Below are 24,735 nucleotides of genomic sequence, written 5' to 3' on the forward strand. Positions count from 1 at the left end.
CATCATGAACTTTATTAACATATTGGTATATGAGAAGTTACAATATTATTTATGCTTAGAGGAACAAACTCTATTTAGACTAACTCTATTTAGACTAAGAGTGTATTAGAAAGCCTTGTTCTTTGACAAAATGACAAGTAGCATCATTGCATACATCATCTGTTGGATTATTTTTGATAAAAATATTAAATTTTATTAAATGTTATTTTGAAATAATTGTTCCATTGACGACATTAGTGATTAAATAGAAGTTTAGTGGCTGAATGTATATGGCAATACTTCCTTACCAAATACATTTCCTAATAAAAATGTTTTTGACCATTAAAAGCAAGTTATGATGTTTCCGTTTATATATAGCTCAATGTTTTAACGGGTTATAATTCCATATACGTTTAGTCAAATAACAAAAGGAAAAAGTTATTTCAAATGTTAATGCCATTAAACATGGATTGTAATGACTTATGGCACATATATTTTCTATATATACAACACTATATGTACGGCCATGTTGGAGAGAGAGAAAATCAACTTTTTATCCTAATATATTTTCATGAAATAGAAAACTATGATATATTTTATTTGTCTGTTTTCTTCACTTGAAAATATATATATCCCTACTACATTATTTCTGAGTAAAAAGAAGGTACTATATTGAGAGCTTCATATCTTACAAGCAGTGTAGACTTGTAAGAATAATCAGCGAAGGTGACTAAGTTGTTGTATCATGGGGGCGACATGCACAATGTTTTAGTTTACAACATTGGAAACCCCGTTGACTTGGTTCACGCCTCAATCTCACCATCTAAAAACATATATGAATTAATGGTAATTTGCTTCAAATGTTATGAAACAACTTTGAAGCATCATCGAGGTAATATCACTCCTTTGTTCTCTAATTTTAAGGTAAATCTAATTATGTGAATTTTAATCATCTATATGATATGTTGAATATAATGAAATTCAATTTATTTGTCAATTATTGTTCTTAGAAAAACGATTCAATGTTTACGGGAAATATGATGTGATCATATATATTCTTGTTATATATATATATATATAAATTTGATAAATTGGAGAAATTACTACATATATATTTTTGTCCATGAATAAAATCTTTCTAGATTTTTCTTTGAATTCATTGATTATATATGAATCCATAAATTGTTTATGGTGGCATATGGAATGGTGGCTATGGAATAACAATTTCATGGAGATTTAATTTTGAAGCCTTGGAGTTCAATGGTGGAAATCTCAACAAGCCCTCAAATGAAAGGCAATCTAAGAGGCAAGAAATTATGAGTTTGCAGTAAAATATCTCTTACTTTATTCGATATATTGCTACCGTATAAGAATAAAATTTTGTATGCACAGTATATAATTAATTTCATGCTATGCGTGTCGATACGTATTGAATTTTTTATTGGTAGTAGTTAAAGTCATTTGAGCAAATTTTGATATACTTATATTTTTGGGAAAAATAAAAAATGAGGTGGTATATAATTTAACATCTACTTGAGATTTGGAAATACAATGAATATGCATTTGTGAAATTCCTAATCTGGTGTTAAAGAAATATGGGAAGTAATTGGTAAGCTATATACTTGCAATTTCCATTACAGTTTGCTATGTGGTTTAATGAAAAAAAACCATGAATTTTATGAACCCCATAAATTATGGTGTTTCAATTTTAAAGAACCTTATATTGAGAAGAGTTCAGGTGCCTTTAAATAATTGAGAATTTTATGTGCCACGTTTTTCATTTGAATTTTGTCAAATAGTGGGGTATTAAAATTGAGGAACATGAAAAAAAAAAAAAAAAAAGATTTGAGAAATATTTTTCGGGACTCATAAAATAATTGATGATAAGATTCAACTATGTGAATTATCTTGAGAATTGAGATAAAAATTATTTTTTGGCCTAAATGTGAAAAAGTTTAGTCTTATGGTGAAAAGGACACCCCTATTGTTAAGTGAGAACAATGGTATCACATGAAGATGGTATTCCTATTGTATAACAAAGTTACAATGGTGCCTTGTATGAGCTAGACACTTATATTTGTGCCAAAAATAAAATGAGAATGAATAGACATTCCTCTTATACAATTGTTGGATAATGATGCCAAAGTTTTATAAAAATATTAAGTCCCTTATACTTTGAGAAATTATGAATATTTTTTTGTTCCGAAGAATGGTTCCTAGTAGTTAGAGACTACTGGTTCTATGTAGATGCAAATAAATCTACATCTCTTGCCATCTATTTATGAGTTGAGAAATGGTGAAAAAACAATTTTTAGTGAGATAAATTTTGTGAATAGGTAACCACCAAGAGCAAGAGTAATATATATATATATATATATATATATATAGATAGGTTCAAGTTACACCTAGTGTAACTTCATAAGAGTTACACATTTTTTAAACCGTAGATTTATGAGAGATCCAACGGATAAAAACAAAACACTATTATCCATTACAACATTAAATAGTTACCTAATTAATAGTCTCCTCATTATCTCTCTCCTCATTAAATATTTCTTATGTCTCTTTTTCTCTCTCCTTATTAAGTCTTTAATTCCATTTTCTTTGCAATTTCTCCTATGTTTCTACTTTCTTAGTTTTTTCCTCTAACTAAACTCCAAGGCATTGATAAACCCTGTTAAACTCATTTCGACTGATTTCACAAATCTATGTCCATGTCTTACGATATTTCTAATCCCCACCTTGTAGAAAGTTAATTAAGCCATGAAAAATTAGTAAAAGAGAAACTCGATAGACATAATCTGAAGCCTAGATATTCAAAATTTTAATAGTGACCTAAGATTTTGCATTATCTGAGAGATTAACCTTAGTCCATAAGCTACAAAAGTTAAAATAAATAAATAAATAAGCAAAAATAAAAACAAAATCACTTGGAGGCGAACCATTGCCTTCTGTGCCCTTTCTGTTAAATCAGTAAAAAGCTGTACTTTTACCAATTCTATATATTTTTAAATAGTTGAAATCCCTTAATTCATGTCATAGGCTCTCAAAAAAAAAAAAAAAAGATAATAAAAATTAGAAAGACTAGCGAATTAAGCTACTAGATGATTCCATTACTACTTAAATCCAATGGTTTAGAAAATGTGTAGTTCTTTAGAGTTACACCAGGTATAACTTGAACCCATCTCTCTCTCTCTCTATATATATGATGATATATCTTGTATAAAGTGGTTTCTACTATACTAGAAACATATACATTAAAGCATGCTACTACATTGAATATATAGTGATGAAAAAAAAAAAAAGAATGTGATTACGACTGGCCATGTATATGATGATTCTATCAAAAAGCTAATTAAGCTTAAACTAGTGAAGAAGCAAATAGCTTAGGTTTTTGTTGTTTAAAAAAAAAGAAGAAGATGAATCTATCTTATATTAGCACTTTTTTATTATAATATTGTTAATAAAATAAAGTTTTGTTTCCCTAGACTTTTGAGCTTTTATATAAATGAAATGATGAAATCTTTATTTAGAGTCGAAAGTCTAGATGTACATCGAGGGGGATGAGACTAAAGCCCAAAGAAAATAAATTACCAATGAGGATACCCTACCTAGAGACTGGAGATCCCAAGAACTAGGTTCAAAGGGAAGAATGAATCATAGAGTAGTTTGTATAACATGCACTAAATTTTGAGTACAAGTACTCTTGTCTGTCCCTATGATGTAAGTGCATGTATCTCGTAACATTATGTAGGATGGGTTTTATATTAAAAAACTCTTAATGTGATCTATAGCCTTTATGAGTGGGATGTTAGTTACAAGAGCATCCTTGATAGATACACCTAAATGAGCATGGAAGTAGGGCCGCTTCATTTGAGAACAGGGCTAATTCTTTAAATTGCTCATGATTGCTGGGATCAAGCACAAGGCCATAATGTTCTGGCTTAGAAGATCATAGAAGATTAAATGTTATGGTCAAAACAAAAACCCAAAATAAGTTAAAAACATTTCCAAATTAGCATGCCACATTATTTAAAAATTTTGAGATCCCGGTGGGCCCTTGTATGAGATGGCAACATAATTTAGGAAAGTTATGAAATTTTTATGGTTTTTTTTTATGTCCATACCAATACCAAAGAGAAAAGACATTTGAACTTCTTTCCAAACCGTGATAATTTAATTAGATTTGATATAATTAGACATTTATGGGAAGAAATTAGGTGTGATTATTATTGTAATTTTGGATTTCTTTTCTTGTTGTATTGCATTTAATTATGGGAAACAAATTACAAAAATAATTTTTGAAAGCTATTTTTATGGTAAACAACTCAAAATCTATGAGGACAGTGTAATATAATTTTCTTGCTATATGCTCCTTCTGTCTCAATTTGTTTGTCCTGTTTGAAAAGTTAAACTTTTTAAGGGAACATCATTTATTGTTTTGTCTGCCTTATAAAAATGTATAAGTTTACAAAACTACCCTTAAATAAATTTGTCAGATTTAAAAAAAAAGTTATTCTTAATGAGATAACTAAAAAGGTGCCTCAACTAAATTGATTTTTAAAAAAAAAAATATTAGTTAGTTTTTTTTTTCAAATAGTTTTGAAAATAAAGTAGGGGTATAATAGAAACATTAGTAAACTAATAATTTTTATTTTTAGAAATAGGACAATATTTTGGGACATCCTAAAATGGAATAGAAGACAAACAAATTGGGACGGAGGTAGTATGTATAATTTTAAAATCGTGCCAATAAATTTTAAATTTATTTATTTAAAAAACAAAAGACTTTTGGGCTTTTTTTTTTCAAATTGTTTTGAGTAATGCTAAGGACACAACGAAAAGAATGTCATAACATTACTCAACAATTGTAATACATTTAATAAGATTAGATATAATAAATTTCTCTAAAAAAAGATTGAAGTAATAAATTTGATAAGATTAAATAGATAAAATATATTCTTTTCCTTATCCTAGATAAATTATGATTTTATGTTTTCCTATTTCTTATACAACTAAGACTTTGTTATGCCTTTTTGGGAAAGGAGTAGGTGAAAATCTCTTTTTATAAATACTCTTTAGGAGTAGATGGTGATCATTAAGTTTTTATCAAGTTAGTTTCTATTGAGAGGTTTTGTCATATTCTTTTGCCTACTAGTCTATAGTTCTTATAGAATTTAGCTTTCGTGGAACAGTTGTAGTTATTTTGTGTTACATATTTTGCTTCTACACTCCTATGCTGCATCAGATGGCCAAGCTTTCATTTTTCCATTTATTCCTATTTGTTTTCCTTGTTTTTCTGGTAAGTTTTTTTTTTTTTTTTTTTTTAGAAACAGAACATCATGAACATTATTAACATGTTGTTATATGAGAAGTTACAATATTATTTAGACTAAGAGTGTATAAGTAACCTTGTTCTTTGGGTTAAGACATGTGTGACTGCATTATCTTGTCTAACAAAATGAGCAAAGGAGAATCTCTACAAAAGAGCTAGCAAAAGAAAACTATATAAATATTTATTTTATATATTTACTAATTGTTAATAAGTGGAAGAGTCTAGTTTATATATATATATATATATATGAATACAAATTTAAATTAATAATGACTTCATATAAAATAATATAGTTAATTTAATTAAATATATTTAGAGAATATGATTTTTTTTTTTTTTTTTTGGTTGAGGAAATAGAGAATATGAATTTTAATTTAATTATAATATGAAAATATGGGCTTTTAAAAAGCATATGTGATAAAATGATTAGAAGTCGATGAATAGTCCAAGCTATTTTATTTTATATATGCTATATTAATACTAACCTCCTCACTTATGCAAAGCACATGTTGTTGTGCGAGTGGCTTTGGTTTTTTTATTTTTTGACTAGTTTGAATGTAACCTCTCTCTCTCTCTTTTTTTTTTTTTTTTTTTTTTTTTTTTTTTTTTGTGGGTGGAATTTGTTGATCTTGTTATCATTTTTTGTAGTTGCAGTTATGGTGCCCGAAGCCCATGCACAATATAGCACAGTATTGAATCCCAATAGCTGTGTCCTTTACGACTGTGGGAAGCATTGCTTTGAGCAATATAAAGGCATTGGACGATGCTTACAGAAAATAGGTGGCCTTAATCCTACTTATGATTGCAATTGTGTCTATACTTGTGGCCCCAAACATGAACTTAAGAATTTTGCATATGTAATCAATAAATAGCAAATTGAAACCACTTCCACCCATGACACAATTTAGAAATCAATGGACAGAGAGTTTGGTCAAATATTAGACAGAGCTTCCTTTCAATATTAAAAAAAAAATTCACCGAGAATTTTATATGAAACATTTTTACCTAGTTATGGCATTTTTCAAGTTTGCTGCATTTTTTTTTTCTTTTCCCCATTTTTGGAACCGCTACACCCAAAAAAAAAGGGAAAGAAACAAAAAAAATTGTAGCAAACTTAAAAAATTCCATAATTGGGTAAAAATATTTCATATAAATTTCTCATTGAATTTTTTTTTAATATTGAAAGGAAGCTCTGTCTAATCTTTTGACCAAACTCTTTGTCCATGGATTTCTAGACGGTGTCATAAGTGGAAGTGGTTTCAATTTGCTATTTATTTATTACATATGCAAAATTCTTAAGTTCATGTTTGGGGCCACAAGTATAGACACAATTGCAATCATAAGTAGGATTAAGGCCACCTGTTTTCTGTAAGCATTGTCCAGTGCCTTTATACTGTTCAAAGCAATGCTTTCCACAGTTGTAAACGATACAACTATTGGGATTCAATACTGTGCTATATTGTGCATGGGCTTCGGGCACCATAACTGAAACTACAAAAAATGATAACAAGATCAACAACTTCCGCCCACAAAAAAAAAAAAGAAAAAAGAAAAAAAAGTTACATTCAAACTAGTCAAAAAAATAAAAAACCAAAGCCACTCACACAACAACATGTGTTTTGCATAAGTGAGGAGGTTAGTATTAGTATAGCATATATAAAATAAAAAACGAGCTTGGACTATGACTTCATATCATTTTATCACATATGCTTTTAAAAGCCCATATTTTCATATACTAATTAAATTAAGCTTCATATTCACTATTTCCTCCAAAAAAAAATCATATTCTCTAAATATATTTAATTAAATTAACTATATTATTTTATATGAAGTCATTATTAATATATATTTGTATTCATATATATATATATATATATATGTGTGTGTGTGTGTGTGTGTGTATAAACTAGACTCTTCCACTTGTTAAAGATTAGTAAATATATATAATAAATACTTATATAGTCTTCTTTTGCTAGCTCTTTTGTAGAGATTTCCCTTCCCTCATTTTTTTAGACAAGGTAATGCAGTTGCATATGTCTAAACCCAAAGAACAAGGCTTTCTTAAACACTCTTAGTCTAAATAGAGTTTGTTCCTCTAAGCATAAATAATACTTAATTTCTCATATACCAACATGACAATAAAGTTCATGATGTTCCGTTTCTATTTTTTTTTTTAAAAAAAAAAAAGCCCTTACTAGTAAAAGCAAGGAAATCAAATAGGAATAAATGGAAAAAGGAAAGCTTGGCCATTTGATGTAGCATAGGAGTGTAGAAACAAAATATGTAACACACAATAACTACAATTGTTCCACAAAAGCTAAATTCTATAAGAACTGTAGACTAGTAGGCAAAAAAATATGACAAAACCTCTTAATAGAAACTAACTTGATAAAAACTTAATGATCACCATCTCCTCCTAAAGGTAGACACAGCAAAACAGGTCAGAATTTTTTGACTCGACCTGAAAAATACCTGACCTGAACCCGATTTTTTTTACCCGAAGTAAAAACGGGTTGACCCGTGACCCGATCCGATTTTTTTGCGGGTCACCCGTGATCCGACCCGTTAAAAAAATTCGCTAAAAAATATTTTAATTACATTCTGATACTACGTGCATAAAGCACAAAGTACCAAAACTAATATAAATATATTATAGAGAATGACTATTTAATTCATCAAAAGTACCACCAAGCAAAAAAAAAATCATCAATAGTACCAATAAGAGCTAGCTAGCCTAGCTTCTGTGCTTGCCAATGCCAATTGCCTACAACATGTTACACCAAGCCAAAAAAAAAAAAAAAAAACCAATAAGAGCTAGCTAGCCTAGCTTCTGTGCTTGCCAATGCCAATTGCTTACAACACGTTACACAAGGGCCAAGGCTGTCAAGAGTCATCACTCATTAGTCAAGACAACCATTTAAAAAAAAAAAAAAAAAAATCTCATTCAAGATTCAGTTGAGTTGTGCATTGTCCAAATTCCAAAGGACCAAAGCTGAAAGTTGAGTCAAACCAAACCAGTGAAACCCACAAAGCTTCCTTTCCCAGTTTCTCTACTCTTTCAATCTTTCTCTTGCGCATGGGATCTCGAGCATTTTGATAATCACTGTTGCTTCTGAATCAAGTTTTAGCATTGAGAAAAAAAGTCATACTTTGTATCGATCATGTCTTTTACCTGAGAATGTGGAAGCTACGTTGTGTACTAAAAGTTGGCTATATAGATTTGAAGGTAATTTAATTTTTTTATAGTCATAATTATACAATTTTAATTCTTTATTGATTTGCTTTCATGGTACATTAAGTTATATTAAAATATTATATTGTAGGTGAAGATGCTGACGAAATTGGCCAACTTGAGCTACAATTTGCAAGTATGAATATTTGCAGTGCTGAATCTGCTACCAACGTTGAGTAGATTGAGATTGAGGTGTAATTCTTATAAAATATTTACTTATTCTTCTTTACTTAATATGTTATGTTTCTTTTAAATTTTATTTTTTGTTTAGTTTATCTTTCTAAGTAGTCTAACTTTACTATTATTTTAAATGCAACAGGAGCATGTGTACTATTGAAGACCGATAACTTGCTACTTTGCTGGCTTACTTGTTTTGTTTGTTTTAAGATCTATCTTTTTTTGAAGATGTAAACTTGTAATTATATGCATTTTGATAGTGAACTATTAACATTGAAGACTTTTTCCATCATGAATTTATGACTATAAATAATTTTTGTCATGCTCAAAACTATCAGAATTGGAAGGATATTAACAAGTGGCATTAAGTGCAATTCATTTGCTTAATTGATTTTATTCATTCTCTTTAAACAGGTTGTCATTGATTTGTTTTTGTAATTGAAAAAAAAAAAAACTTGTTTGAAAAATAAGAGTAAACCCGACCCGACCTACAACTCGATTGACCCGTTTAAAAATAACCTGTTTTGAACCGTAACCCGTTTGACCCGATTGACCCTACCCGACTGTTTTGCCACGTCTACCTAAAGGGTATTTATAAAAATAGATTTTCACCTACTCCTTTCCCAAAAAGGCATAATGAAGTCTTAACTCTACAAGAAATAGGAAAAAAAATCATAATTCATCTAGCTGAATGATGCAACCCAGATCCAATTCCTCATCTTGCAATTCTTTGAAAGGTTTTGGCATAATGACTTCGGCCGGAGCTGGGAAATGGTCTTGATATGGGGAATAGACATACCTTGGCCAACACACTTCCTCTTCTTTCCTCTAGAAGCTTAGAAGAGTTCTTTATGAGTGGCCTTGTACCCTAGATCGAATCTTCCTTTGTTATTTGTAAGTTAAATGAGAGCAAGTCTCCCATGTCCTATGGCACTGAGCCCTTAGCCTAGCTAATAGCCAAACTTAAGCATGTCTTTAATGGCCATCAAGACTGCTGCAAGCCATCTTGACTCAGGTTTTGTAGCATTATGAATCGGGGAGACTAGTTCAAAGCTATGGAAAGGTGCCTCTTGAAAAGCATTAGCATCGATGTAGGGGATCGATGTCTCCTAAAAGATAGTCATGGGCTCTTCAGCTAGAATGGTGATCAACTGATTCCCGAACATGAAGTCTCTAGTGGAGGGTAGATGCGACTGCACTTGCTGCATGTAGCTAGGGTCTCCCTAAAATCATGCTGTATGGGGAATCCACCTTAATCACTTGGAAGTTAACCATGAAGGATCTTAGGCCAATCTTAGCCATTAGCTCGATTTCACCTTGTACCTCTTGGTGGGTGCCATCAAAGGCTCTGATGATCATGGTGCTAGGCCTAATAAGAGACATATCCACCTTCAAGCGCTCTAGAGTGGCCATCGAGCAGACATTCAAGGTTGATCCATTGTCAACTAACACCCTTGTGACAATCATGTCTTCACACTTGACTACAATATGTATGGCCAAGGTATGATCTTTACCTTTTGGAGGTAATTCATCATCTGAAAACGAAATCTGGTTGGTGGCCAACATCAATGATACCATACCAATGAAAGAGGAATCTGTAATACCAGTAGGAACATGCATTTCCTTCAATACCTTCAAAAGAGCCTCACGGTGGACCTCGGAAGATAACAACAGTGCCAAAATAGAAATCTCAGATGGAGACTTGTTCAATTGCTGGATCACACTATAATAAGCCTTTTGGATGGTTTTCAAGAATTCCTCGGCTTCTTCAGTGGTGACCCTATTCCTGATTGGTTTGGTTGTATCCTTGCCAATCTCTTTCCTCCTCTTTTCTAGTTCCTCAAGAGTATAATATTGACCACTCCTAGTAAGTTTGGATAGACCTAAAGAGACATTAGAGCAAACCTCCTCCTTTCCAGTTCGAATGGAGATCAAAGCCACATTGTACTTCCATGGGACATGATGGCTATCCTTGTAAGGAAAGGGCTTTGGCATATGAATGATTACACCCTTTTGACTTTGCAGATGTGGTGCCAGAGAGAACATCTTCGGAACAATGATGACAAGACCAAGTAAAGCTGTTTCGGAACAAGAGAAATATATATATATATATATATAATTTTAATGAGAGAGATAATAAAATATATTATTTGGTTTTAGCTTTTGAGCTACATTGCATAGCTATTTATGGCTGTGCACTATAGCTGAGTAGGTAAAAATTTTACCTATATCACCACTAATGTATCAAATTTTTTGTATAGGGTGGTGCTAAAAATAGCTATTTAGCTTTTTAGCATCACCAATACTAATGCTCCAAGAGCATATACTAGATAGGTCCCAATAAAGCTAGCTTAGAAAATGGCAAAAAGAAGAGTAGATACTAGATAGGTCCCTTATTTAGATATAATATAAAGGAAAGGTTTGCCCGGCGTTGTTAGATACATTAACCAGCATAGGTTTAGCTGGAAATGAGACAAGTTTTATTTCTACAAGATATTTTTTTTATGAAGAGATCTTGTGAGGTTATTGTACAACAAAATAGAGGAAGTCTTCCACCAAAACATGTATAGGACTCGTTTTTCAAGCTATATAATTAGCTTATTCGGTTCATGTAGTAGAATTTTATGAATTTTTACATATTTTTGTTACCCAATGAATCAATTAAAATATTCTCTTATGCTCTAAGTCTCAAATAAACGCATAGCTAATAACACATGAACTTATGTGTGCTTAAAAAGAGTATATTATTGATACAAAGTTTTAGCATAACTTACTCATCCATTACTGAAAATATTTTATACAAGCGAGATATTTATCATCTTTTACAAAATATGTATTTCACAGTTGCATGACGTCCACGTATTATAAGAAAAATGATAGGTACATATATCAAATGTATAAGATAATCGTACATCACCAAAATAATTTGGATGAACCCTAATTGAAATGAAATAAAAAAAATTGTATCAAGTCCAAACCAAAATCGAGAGCTATGAAAATGAAAAAACTAATTTATAACTAAAATATATAAATATATATATATATATATATATTTATATATATTTGATGTGTTTTAGATGATGCGCTAAAAAAAGGAGTGCAATAAGAAATATAACAAATAAAAATCATGCATTAAGATCTTAAAATAAATTTATCAATGGTTAGGGTTAGAGGAAATGGTAAATGTAATTATTTATCTAATAATTCTAACACTTCCTCTCGACTCACCTTTAATTTAAATGAAAAGTAGGGTGAAGACAAGGTTTTAATTAAGGATCTCGTGCTTTGATACTATGATAAATTACGAATTATAAGTTTAAGTAGTGTAGAAGAATTGAGGGAATTTAATTATTTAAACATTATTGACTGACCCACACTCCATTTCTACAATATACTTTTTTTAAAAAATTTCAAAACACACTTAAAAAAAAACTATTTTTCGAAAACAAAACCATAAAGTCAAATCCCCCACTATATATAAACCTCAGTTTCATTTGCTCCAGATTTTTTAGCCTATATTGTGTAAAAACTCAAAAACATAGAAAACACTCACACTCTCACTAAAATTAAAATGCGCCAGGGCTTTGTTCCCCTATATTCGGCACTCCTCGCCGTCATAGTGCTCCTCTTTCTAAGCCTTACGATTGCATGGTGCCCATGGCCTCACAACAAAACCAAGGCTCAATTAGATTCAATCTTCGGAGACTCCAAGAAATTCGAGACCTCATCATCGGAGTTTGTCCACATGAAATACCACATGGGACCTGTCTTAACCGCCAACATAACCGTCCACGCAATCTGGTATGGCACGTGGCAACGTAGCCAAAAGAAGATCATCCGGGAGTTCATCAACTCGTTCTCAGCCGTCAATTCTCGGCACCCTTCAGTCTCAGGGCGGTGGAGCACCGTACAGCTGTACACGGACAAAACAGGCGCAAACATTTCCAGAACGGTGCGTTTAGGACAGGAGAAGAACAACCGGTTTTACTCGCATGGAAAGTCCCTCACGCGCTTAGCCATTCAGTGCGTGATTAAGAGCGCCGTAACAGCCAGGTCGAAATTGTTACCGGTGAACGCGAGAAGCAGTTTGTATCTTTTGATCACATCTGATGATGTGGTCGTTCAGGATTTCTGCAGACAAGTTTGTGGGTTCCACTATTTTACATTTCCATCAGTTGTGGGGTACACGCTCCCATTTGCGTGGGTGGGGAACTCTTAGAAGCTTTTCCAGGCGTCTGTGCATACTCATTCGCCGTACCGGATTATATCCCGGGGCTTAAGCCGCTAAAGTCACCCAATGGTGACATGGGTGTGGATGGCATGGTGAGCATGATTGGGCATGAGATTGCTGAGCTGGCAACAAACCCTTTGCTGAACTCCTGGTACGGTAGCAAGCAAGGGCAAGACCCGAGCTTTAAATTAGAGATAACTGATATGTGTGAAGGAATCTATGGTACCGGTGGTGGTGGGTCCTACACAGGACAACTACTCAACGGTGAGGATGGTGCCGAGTTTAACATGAATGGGATCAGATGGCGGTTCTTAGTTCAGTGGGTTTGGAATTGTGTGGTTAATTATTGTTCTGGGCCAAATGCACTTGATCAGAATAACAATACCATTACCGTTGGTCCATCACCACACTCTCTATTATTTTTTGTGTATTTGGGTTTGTTTTTCTTTTTCTTCTTCTTTGGTGTTTTTAATAAGTAGGAGTTTGGGTTTTGGTGAGGATTGTTTGTTACTTTTGTTAATGTTTTTGATTTAGTTAAGTTTGTTAGTTCTATAATAAGCATATTGTATATACTATAAAATTATTGTATATACTATACAGATAGATGGCGTTTCCGCCTCATTTTTAAGTGAGTTGGAGTATTCTCATCTTCTAAAAAAAAAAAGTGTCATTTTGACACACCAAAAAACTTACTTTATTATTTTAGTACATCATTTTACAGTATCTCTTACATCATATGTTTTATTCTTCAATTCTATACATTAAAATAAACTTTATAACACATTAAAATAATATATTAACTACTCAATTCATAATACAAGTACACAACCAATAGACTATGGCTACCAACAACAACCACCATCGGCATAAACCCATACCACTATCGCAACCATAACACCATCGGCATAAACCCATACCACTATCGCAACCATACCACCATCGGCACAAACCCATTACGAAATTGATAGCCACCACTGGCACAAAGTCATTACCAAACTCATACCCATAACAAACTCACAACCACCACTAGCACAAACCCATAACCACCAATGCCACAAACAACCACTACCGGCACAAACCCATAGCCACCAATGCCACAAACTCATAGCCACCATCGCTGGAATCCTTCTACAAATTAAAAAATAAAAAATAAAAAAAATAGATTGGTCTAAAACCCTAACCCAACTAATCAATCAATGACCAAACTTAACCAACCACTGCCTTAAAACCCCAACCTAACTGACCCAAAACCTTGACCCACAACCCACACCATGCTGCCAAACACCGATCCAAAATGCTGAATCCCACACAACCACTGTCAAATCCACCATCAAATCACAAAAAAAAAAAAAAAAAAAAAAAAAAAAAAAAACAACACTATGATAGAGATCGGCTTGGCTTGATTCCGGCCTGGGTTTTGTCGGAAAGGGAGGTAGAGATGTCGAGAGAGAGAGAGAGAGAGAGAGAGAGAGAGAGAGAGAGAGAGAGAGAGAGAGAGAGAGCAGGGAAATGGTCGAAGGCTGGAAGCAAGAATGGGAAAGACAGGGAAAAAAGAAAAAATAAGAAGAAAAGAAAGCAGGCCCCACCTGAATAAAAAAATAATATAAGTTTTACAATTCGTGAACAGTGTGATCTCAAATTTGAGATTGCACTGTTCATCATTGCCAAATATTTTGGTATTTAAAACACCTAATGTGAGTGGGTTTTTAGTATTTGGTGTGTCAAATTCCAAATATTTGGCATTTGACACACTTTATGGGAATGCTCTTATGATGATAAAAATTATAACATTCGAATATGTCATGTCATTCACAAATTTAAATAACCAAATAGTACTATATATATATATATATATATATATATTACCTTAGCATCAATCCCAGAGAGAGTGACACACAGGGGCGTAGTTAGAAATTTTTATATGGGGGGGCCGATTCGAAGTATTGATATAAAAAACATAATTCATAAGTCCACTGAATATGAAATTTCAATTTTGATATATCTTAAACATTAATGAACATACAAAAACTATCTAGTTCATTATAGATATATACAAAAATATCGACACAAAAAAAAAAAAAAAAACATTTCACATCAAAATCATGCCTGACGACGATTTTTCATGGAATAGAATTCATCCATGATCATTTCCATGGTGAAATTCCCAGCAATTTCCTTTTCTATATAAACTATCATATTATCTACCAAAAGTTCATCCTCCATTCTATTGCGAAGTCTTGTTTTTAATAGTTTCATAGCTGAAAAGCTCGTTCTGTAGTTGCTGTAGAAACTGGAAGAGTCAACACAAGATGAATCAGTCTATCAATTAAATGATAGAATTTAGACTTCCCTAAAATTTCTAATCCCCTACATATTTTGAAAATCTAGATACTTTGTCACATCAAGCTCATAATGTTGCAATTGATGCTTCAAAAGACGAATCTCCTGCTCAGTGAAATCTTGAGGATAATAATTTTCAGCCAAATTGCAAATATCACGAATTTTAAATGATCTAAAAGCATCCTTAGGATTTAATGCTGAACTAAGAGTGAGAAGATCTGTTGTTAGCTCATAAAATCTACTATTCAATTCTTGCAATTGAAAATCTATTGCGACTGTAAATATGTCAATTCTTAATAATGTTCTATTGTTGTCAAAACTTCATCTTGATGACGGTATCTACCTCGAGCTTTAGTGTAACGAGCATTTAAATCAGGAATATCAATTTCATGTTGTCCACAAAATGATGTAACACTAGCAAGTAAACGCTCCCATTCATCATCTCTCAACTTTTGAATAAGTGATTTTGTAGTTGAAACTAAATGCATGGCATTTAAAAGATCCTGAGAATGTTGTTGCAAAACTTGGCAAAGAAGATTAGTAATTCCCATAATCTCTTTCATCATATGCAAAATTAAAACAAATTCAAATGATGTTAATACCTAATAAGCTCCCTCAGCATCACCACGTTGCTTATAATTAGCCCATTCGTCAGAGATAGTATAGATAACTTTGCAAGTTGCATTAAACATTTTTATCAAACTACAAATAGATTGAAAATGAGATCCCCAATGTGTATCTCTAGCCCATTGCAAAGTACCAATTTGGTTTGCTCCTCTTCCAGTCTCAATTTCATTAGAAGCAATCATATTCTCAATTTGTTCCCCTTGAGCATATTGCAATTCATCATTACGCTTACTAGAACCAATGACAATATTGATAATATTAGTCAAATGATCAAAGAATTGATGAATAACTTTTACTTCTCTAGATGCTGTAACTAAAGCCAATTGCAACCTATGAGTCGTGCAATGTACATAATAAGCATATGGACATTCTTTAATAAATAGAGCTTGCAATCTATTCCATTCACCACGCATATTACTAGCTCCATCATACCCTTGACCTCGAATATTCTCAATGTGAAAGTTGTAATGAAAAAGGACAGCACATATCTCTTTCTTTAGGGTCAACGCAATAGTATCTCTAACATGCACAACATGAAAGAAACGCTTTCTAATGAAACCACTTTTATCGACAAACCTCAAAATAATGGCCATTTGCTCTCTCTTTGACTCATCTCGAGTTTCATCAACGAGAATGCAAAATTTTGCATCCCCAATTTCTTCCCGAATGGCATTTCGCATATTACTAGCAAGAATATGCAAAATCTCCTTTTAAATTGTGGGTGATGTATATTTGGCATTTCGTGGAGTATTTTTCAAGACAACACTAGCTACTTTGTCATTGAAAATTGATGTGAATTTTATCAATTCAATAAAATTACCTATATTTTTTGAATCAAGGCTTTCATCATGACCTCTAAAAGCATAAGCTAGGAATGCTAGCCATCGAGCACACTCTATTGATGTTTTGAGCCGCAACCGATTATTCTCTAATTCTTTTGACGTTTATTTCTCAATTAGTTTGCCAATATGTCATGAATAATTCTTTAAATCCTCGTAACATTTCACAACAATTTTATGTGGGGAGCTTGGATCTTTCCCTACATGACGAATTAAAGGACAATTCATTCCATCATTCACCTTTTTCCAATTATTAAAACTTGTTGAAATGAATACATCTGTTTTGGGGCGACCTATTGGTTTCTTACTAAAAAGGTAGCAAAGTAGACAATATATCGCATCCATTGAACGTGATTATTCCAACTGTATGGCATAAGGGCCCCCAGGCCTACTTGGGCCCTAGACCTTGACCCACCTTGACCCAACAATACGGCCTATGACCCCAACCCCTTTGTCTGAGGCTAGGCCCTAGGCCCACTAGGGCCATAGGCCTAGATCTCAAGCCGACCTAGGGCCCATTGGGTGAACAGACTAGGTCTGCACTTATTGTGCTTTATCACCAGGGCCACGTCCAGCTAATTATATCCCGGGCAGAGTGGCAACTGCTCGGGGATACACCCCTCGACTACTCGGCATTGCCTTGGGAATGTTGCTGCCAAGCATATCTTCTGAGGTGGAAAGCAGTTCTAATGCCACTTCTCCCACTCCCACCTTAACACCCACTTTGAAACGATGAAATTTGACCCCCAAGCCCACTAATTATCTAGAGTAATCATAGCCTATCCACTAATATTGAGCTATAAATAAGAGATGGGAAAGGGGAAATGGGGTTGGAAAAAAGCGAGAAAGAGTACTAGGAAAATAGAGGAATACTCAGAGAAAGCAAAAAGAGTGATTCTGTGAGGAAGAGTGAAAAGGGGAGGAAAAAGAAGCGTATTAGGGCCTATTAAGCATAGGATCACCCATAGTAGGAAATCCAAAAGCCCACAAAAGAAATAGATTGTGAGCCCAAATAGGAGTCGAGCCCATGGGGGCTGGACATTCTTGCCCCGTTTTGGTGGCTGTTGGTTACTTCACCAAGTGGGCAGAAGTGGAGGCTCTAGCAAACATTCGAGACGTGGACGTTAAAAAGTTTGTGTGGAAGAACATAGTCACAAGATTTGGAGTGCCGGACTCTCTTATATGTGATAATGGGTTGCAATTCGATAGTAGGGCCTTTCGTGAGTTTTGTAGTAATCTTGGCATCAAGAATAGGTATTCCACCCTAGTGTATCCTCAAAGAAATGGCCAAGCGGAAGCCATCAACAAGGTGATCGTGAACGGTCTGAAGAAAATGTTAGATGGTGCAAAAGGTAGGTGGGTCGAGGAGCTACCTAATGTTTTGTGGGCATACCGGACAACTCCAAGGAGGTCTACAAGGGAAACTCTGTTCTCCCTCACGTACGGGGTAGAAGCAGTTGTACCAGTTGAGATAAATTTATGTAGTGCACGGGTTATGAAATTTGCCCCTACTTAGAACGGTGGATTGCTAGTGGAGAGTTTGGATTCCCTAGAAGAGTATCGAGAAGCAGCAACTATAAGGCTGGCTGAGTATCAACAAAAACTAGCCTGGCGCTATAACCGAGACGTGAAGACCAGGGGATTCGATGCTGAGGACCTGGTGTTACGGAAAGCAGTAGGGAATATGCAGGATACGAATGTTGGGAAGCTGGCCCCAACTTAGGAAAGGCCTTATCGGGTCACTACCATCACAGGTGTAAGAGCGTACTATTTGGAGACCTAGAAGAGAAATCGCTTCCCCGGCCATGGAATGTTCACAATCTGAAGAAATTCTATCATTGAGAACCCACACACGGGGATACTTGTTGAATGTAATGTCATATGTGCACGTTGTTATCTAATGCAAGAGCAATATTTGTCTATGCAGGTGCATCAGTACTTATGATTCCATCATTGTTGACTCATTAACCTCCGGTAAATACATACGGGGAATTTCGTCTTAAAATCTTCTAAGGGCAGAAGCCTGTTCCCAGCTCGATTCTCATTGCCAAACAAGTGGAAACCTTAGACTAAGTCTTCATAAGGGCAGAAGCTTGTTCCCGGCTCGATTCTCATCGCCGAACAGGTGGAAACCTGAGGCTAAATCTTCATAAGGGTAGAAACCTTTTCCCAGCTAGATTCTCATTGCCGAACAGGTGGAAACCTTAGGCTAAATCTATATAAGGACGGAAGCCTATCCTCGGCACGATCTTCATCGCCGAGCTGGCGGAAACCTTAGGTTAAACTTTTCTTAAAACATAAACCCATTCCCGGCTCGATTTTGGCTAACACGTAGATGGGGGCCCTACATTGGGTTTTCTAAAGCCTATTCCTAAATTTTACACAAGGGCAAGACGGCTATTTTAGGAACAGAAACAAACTCTCTAGCAATGTTCCTGAGCATGCAAGGAGCACGTAGAACCATTTCAGGAAGGCAAAAACCAATGTCTCGGATGCAATCCTTATCATGAAAAAGGTAATTACCCTACATTTTCCTAAAGGTAATTATTGCCAGGGATCCAATCCTTTCTCAATACGGGTAGCCCGTCCCAGGCCGGTCCCGAGAGCGGACTGCCCGATCATATGAAACATACATGTAAAGAGAAAAACAACCAAAAAGAATAAATAAGCATATGACTAAAAGGGTAACTTAGTAGCAAGCATTCATAAGTACGAATTAAAACAAGCAAATAAAGTTTAAACCAATGTTTAGTTGCCACAACCCGACAACTGTAGGGAAAGAAAACTTAGAAAAAATTAAACCATTGTTCCATCACCACAGCCCGGTGATTCTAGGCAAAACGAACAAATAAAAGGTAAGCATGAATAAAAGCATATAAAGAAAGTACGAAAGAACATAAATATTAAATGGAGGGATTAGTAGGCGGGAAGTGGGTTACAGCATCGGTCAGCGGCTCTAACACGTCCTCGGGAGTTGGTCGCTAGGATTGTACGACCTCGGCAATATTGGCTTGGCTGGTGACCTCAGATTCAACATGGGCATCGATTGCCTTCACCAACTCCCTCATACTAGGGGTGTCTTCCTCGTTGGCAGCATCAGTTTAGCTCTGAACGGGGGGAGGGGGAGCCGGGTATGGGATTTGCTCCAGATTCCTTAGAGAGGAATCTTTGGGCACCCTCATCGCTTGAAGAGCTGGAGCTATCCTTTTCCGAACCCATGGGACCTGGCCTGATGGACGATAGGCTCCATGGACCTCTCGGCATCCGCGAAGCCCTTATCATACCACTTGCTTTCATAAGCTTCAAGAGCCACCTTCAGGTTGGCTATTTCATCAGCTTGGGCTAAGTTCAAATTGGCTGCCTCTGCCAATTTTAGCTCAACACCTCCCAGCTTTTCCTCCACCTTAGCTAATTTATCCTCTGTCAAACACTGGGCCTTTTCTAAAGACTGAGCCTTTTTCTCGGCAACCTCGGCGGCCTTGCTTTTTTCCTTAGTTGTGGTGTTAGCAACTTCCTTCAATGCCTTCTCCCGGTCTGCATCCTTGGCTAACTCCTTTATGCTCACGTTGAGGATGTGAGTCAGCTGAGCGAATTGGAGACAAGTATAACAAATATAAGAGCTAGGGAATTATTCAAGCATTAAAAAGAATGAAAAATAAAGTGGAGGAAAATTACCGCCACAGTGTGCCACTGCAGTCGCTGTACTAAGGAGTCCTCGGTACCATCTGAAAAAAAGTGGATGTGCCCGGGAGTAAAAGGTCGTGCACCAAGCTCTCGACCACCCTCCCTCCTTGGCCTTGGGCCCAAGCCTTGATGCTGGCTGATGCTGGCAGAAACCCTCCACCAAACTTGAAAGTGGGCTACCAGATATCCACCGACTAAGAAAAGGAAGTCACATCCTTACGGCCTTTAACAAGAGGCTGGGAATCACCTTCCAGCTCTCGGATTGTTATCCCGCCCTGGGGAGGAGTTTTCGCAGGAACATCACCGGGGACTTTGGGGGGCTGCTCCCCACCTTCTGTTTCTTCTTGGGACAGCTGGTGGCAGGGAAAAGGGGTGCCCAGTCCTCGCCTTGGGGCTGGGCCAAGGGCTGAGCATTGGGTATGAACCGAGTAACGGTCATTTTCCTCCTAGTCACCATGGCTACGTCCTGATCGGTCTCAACTTGTGCTGGCTTGGTTACTTGACCGGGGGCGTCTTGCACTTTGACAAGCATGTGAACTCTACGGCTCAAAGATACGCGCTCTGCTGATTCGTCTCGCATGGGCGCACGGTCTTTTACAGTGGTGTACTTGGGGCTGAGATCCTGAGCTTCGCCAATGGTTAGAAAGGGTGGGAGGAAGTTCGCGTGCCGAACGTCTATGTACGACAAGAGTGGACTATCTATAAGTAATGCCTGACTGAAAGCTTGCCAAGTTGAATATACGAGGTCGACGCCGAGTATTAAGTGAAATGCTCGGAGTTGTCCATCTGTATGAACAAAGATTTCTGATCTAAGTACAAAATTGAGATCTCGTACGTGTACAACTTGGAGATCTGGTTGGAACCTTGTTGATTCTGCAACAGAACAACAAAAAAGAGACTAATCAGTTCAATACACAAACGACTAATTAAAAGATGCAAACTCAATGCAAATAAGGGTTTTCGGTACTGACCAACATCTCGCGCCGAGAACGGGCAAGGGAGCTCGTCGGCAAGCCAATTACCGCTCACCCGGACAAATTCCCCCACCGAGTTTCTATTAGAATCAGGTAGGCATGGTATTAGTCGTACCCGCATATCTCTGGTTTTTAGGTAATAGCAGACCTAATATTGCCACACAGACTATACATGAAATTAATGTCATGGTGATTCAACTGCAGATCAAATATGTGGTTTAGCCTACTCACACAACTCACCACACGAAAAAAATTAGGGGGGAGCTGGTCTGGACACAGTCCATAAAACCTAAGGGTACCTATAATTAGAGGGTCAACGGGGAACCTAATCCCACCCTCAAGAATGGTCATTAGGGGAAAGAATACTGTGTTTATCCCACGATGCCTTTAGATGTTGATATCGCCCTCATGACAGTAGGCAATATCAACATCCTCAGGGACGTTGTAGGCGGCCCTAAAACTAGCCAATGAGGCTTTTGAAGAAAAAAAGATAAGAAAAACCCATTTACAAAACTAGATTCCCAAGCTACGATGGAGAGAGAACTTAACGAAATAGAAAGAAGAAAAGGAAAGGCAAAGGAAACTTACTTTGACTCTAGGAAAATAGGGTGTTCTGGACTGGAGGATGAACGCACAGAGAGGTATCCATGGCAGAGAGAAAGTTTGGAGAGTGAAAAATGGAAAAGTGAAGCAGACTTTCAGAATGAACTATTTATAGGAGCCAAATGTGGGAGTAAATGGCATTAAATTAATGGGAGCGGGAAATACTACGAATCCCCACCCCAACTGCCACACGCGCGCCCCCTCGGTTCATGAACCGTCAGACAATGATGATGGCTAGGCCAACCGTCAGATGTGGCACGCCTTTTAAGGGCCCATTAATAAGTCTTTCGAACCGTCTGTTATTTCTCGGATAGTTTCCGTCCTTTAGCGTCCTTGATTTGTTCCTAGGGACCAGGCACAAATCAAGGGGGGGGGGGGGGGGGGGCTAATGTACGGCATAAGGGCCCTCAGGCCTATTTGGGCCCTGGACCTTAACCCAACAGTATGGCCTTTGACCCCAACCCCTTTGTCCGAGGCCAGGCCCTAGGCCCACTAGGGCCATAGGCCCATATCTCAGGCCGAACTAGGGCCCATTGGGTGAACAGACTGGGTCCACACTCATCGTGCTTCATCACTAGGGCCCCATCTAGCTAATTATATCTCGGGCAGAGTGGCAACTGCCTGGGGATACGCCCCTTGGCTACCTGGCATTGCCTTGGGAATGTTGCTACCGAGCATATCTTCTAAGGTGGGAAGAAGTTCCAATGCCACTTCTCCCACTCCCCACCTTAACACCCATTTTGAAATAATGGAATTGGACCCCCAAGCCCACTAATTATCCAGAGTAATCATAGCCCATCCACTAATATTGAGCTATAAATAAGAGATGGGAAGGGGGAAATGGGGTTGGAAAAAAGCGGGAAAGAGTACCAGGAAAATAAAGGAATACTCAGAAAAAGCAAAAAGAGTGATTCTGTGAGGAAGAGTGAAAGAGGGAGGAAAAAGAAGCGTATCAGGGTCTACTGAGCATAAAACCACCCACAGTAGGAAATCCAAAAGCCCACAAAACAAATAGATTGTGAGCCCAAAAAAGAGTCGAGCCCAACGGACTTGCATTTTGGGTGCCCACACCAACCAATCCCTATGTGATTCAAACCATGAAACTTGAAATCGACGACAATGAGTATCATCGTTGTATGGATAGTTTATATTTTTAGGTTGATATGAACCTTCTTTGAGATAAGCTCGTCGAATTTCATCTTATTTGTTGATAAGAAATTCACATATTTGTTTACGTGATCCTGGATCACGATCTATCTCTTCAGATTGAATTCTTGAACATTCGGAGGAGTGTTCATCAGGCATTGAAGTATTAACATTTGTTTCTACAGCCACAGGTGTTCTAATTTATGAATTGCTAACATATTTTTTCTTAAAGAATGCATCAATTGTTTTTTGTTTACTCATAATTCTTTTAACTTTAAGAATATGACTAAAAAATTAACTTGAAAAGAACTTGAAAAAATAAAATTTTAATTAGAAATTTTTACTTAGTTATATGGATGTTATTCATACTCAAGAAAAAACAAAATTTTCACTATAATTTAAATAGTCAACCCATCATCATTCCTATTATTAAAATTTTCCTATATTTTTTTTAATACGACTTTAATTAATAATAACCCCTCGAACAAAAACAAAAAGTAAACACACAAGTACTAGTACACAACATAAACCAAACAATTTAACAACACCCACAACCATATGATATCTAAGTAATCAAAAATAGGTAATAAATCAAAACAATTTTACCTTAGAAACTTTGTCTTCACAAAGTGCAAAGATGGGTGTGGGCCGTGTGGCAATGTCTACAACTATAGATCTTCCTTTCAAAACTCATCACAAACAACCTCCCCATGCCTTCAATCATATATTTCTCTAAAAATCTATGAAAATATAAAGAACATGTGAATATTTAGGTGTAGATAGTTGAGAAAATAAAAAAAAAAGACACTAAAAAGAGATGAAGGTCTAGTGCTTAAGAAAGAGAAGAAAACTCACCAGGCAGTCACCAAATTCCAAATTCTAAAATTTGACAATGAAATATGCTGAGCGATTTGTTCTAGAAAGCAAGAAGAAAGAAAAAATTGTTTGTTTGTTTGTTTTTTTTTTTTTTTTTTTTTTTTTTTTTTTTTTCGGACTGTGAGGACTGTGCTGAGTTTTGGGGATTGGTTGCGGTACCAGTGGGTAGTGGCGGTATACCACAGAAGAGAAAAACAAGAATAAGAAGTAAAGGGATTCCGTGGGGCGGGTTTTTTGAGATTGTGAATGGGTTGATAAAGTGAAATTTTATTGTGAAGTGTTTGGACTTTTGGGTATTTAAATGTAAGGTGGGCTAGGTTTTTGTTTTATTTGGAGTACAAAAGAGCCCTAAAACTAAAGCAAATTGGGAGAATAGTGGAGATATAGGGGGGCCGGATATTCATCATTGAGGAGGACCAATTAATCTTCCTAATGGATTTTTTTTTTTTTGGCAAGGGCCACAGCCCCCCTAAGGGACTACATGGCTCCGCCCCACTGACACGATAAACAACAGAGACATACTTGGTGTCACTTGAATACGTTATGCTTTGAACCTCTCCCGACCATTCTATATATATATTTACAAATAAATCATTTTTGTTAATATTCAATTCATTTCATAATTTAATTTAATTTAAAGAAAAGAAAAAGAAAAATTAAAGAAACAGGAACAATATTAACATAGTAAAAAT

General features: G+C 35.7%; 1 protein-coding gene and 1 pseudogene across 1 annotated transcript; one reads left to right on the top strand and one right to left on the bottom strand.

The window, feature by feature from the left end:
- Positions 1-12,294: 12,294 nt before the first annotated feature.
- On the top strand, positions 12,295-13,451 carry LOC115985984 (annotated as a pseudogene).
- A 1,603-nt stretch (positions 13,452-15,054) lies between these two features.
- On the bottom strand, positions 15,055-16,601 carry LOC115985985. Its single transcript, XM_031108859.1, has 4 exons — positions 16,055-16,601; positions 15,638-15,772; positions 15,347-15,569; positions 15,055-15,244 (listed from the first exon to the last, which is right to left on the bottom strand). The coding sequence occupies exons 1-4, from the start codon at positions 16,599-16,601 to the stop codon at positions 15,055-15,057; spliced, it is 1,095 nt and encodes a 364-aa protein (XP_030964719.1).
- Positions 16,602-24,735: the final 8,134 nt, after the last annotated feature.

This window comes from Quercus lobata, chromosome 4 (genome assembly GCF_001633185.2).
Source record: "Quercus lobata isolate SW786 chromosome 4, ValleyOak3.0 Primary Assembly, whole genome shotgun sequence".
NCBI lineage: Eukaryota > Viridiplantae > Streptophyta > Magnoliopsida > Fagales > Fagaceae > Quercus > Quercus lobata.

What these genes read in the sequence shown, in the direction of transcription:
- LOC115985985 (XM_031108859.1), bottom strand. Translation starts at nt 16,601, where the DNA reads ATGCGAAATGCCATTCGGGAAGAAATTGGGGATGCAAAATTTTGCATT. An exon ending in TCGTTACACTAAAGCTCGAG is followed by an intron (nt 15,570 to 15,637) that starts GTAGATACCGTC and finishes ACATATTTACAG; the next exon opens with TCGCAATAGATTTTCAATTG. An exon ending in TATGAGCTTGATGTGACAAA is followed by an intron (nt 15,245 to 15,346) that starts GTATCTAGATTT and finishes TGACTCTTCCAG; the next exon opens with TTTCTACAGCAACTACAGAA.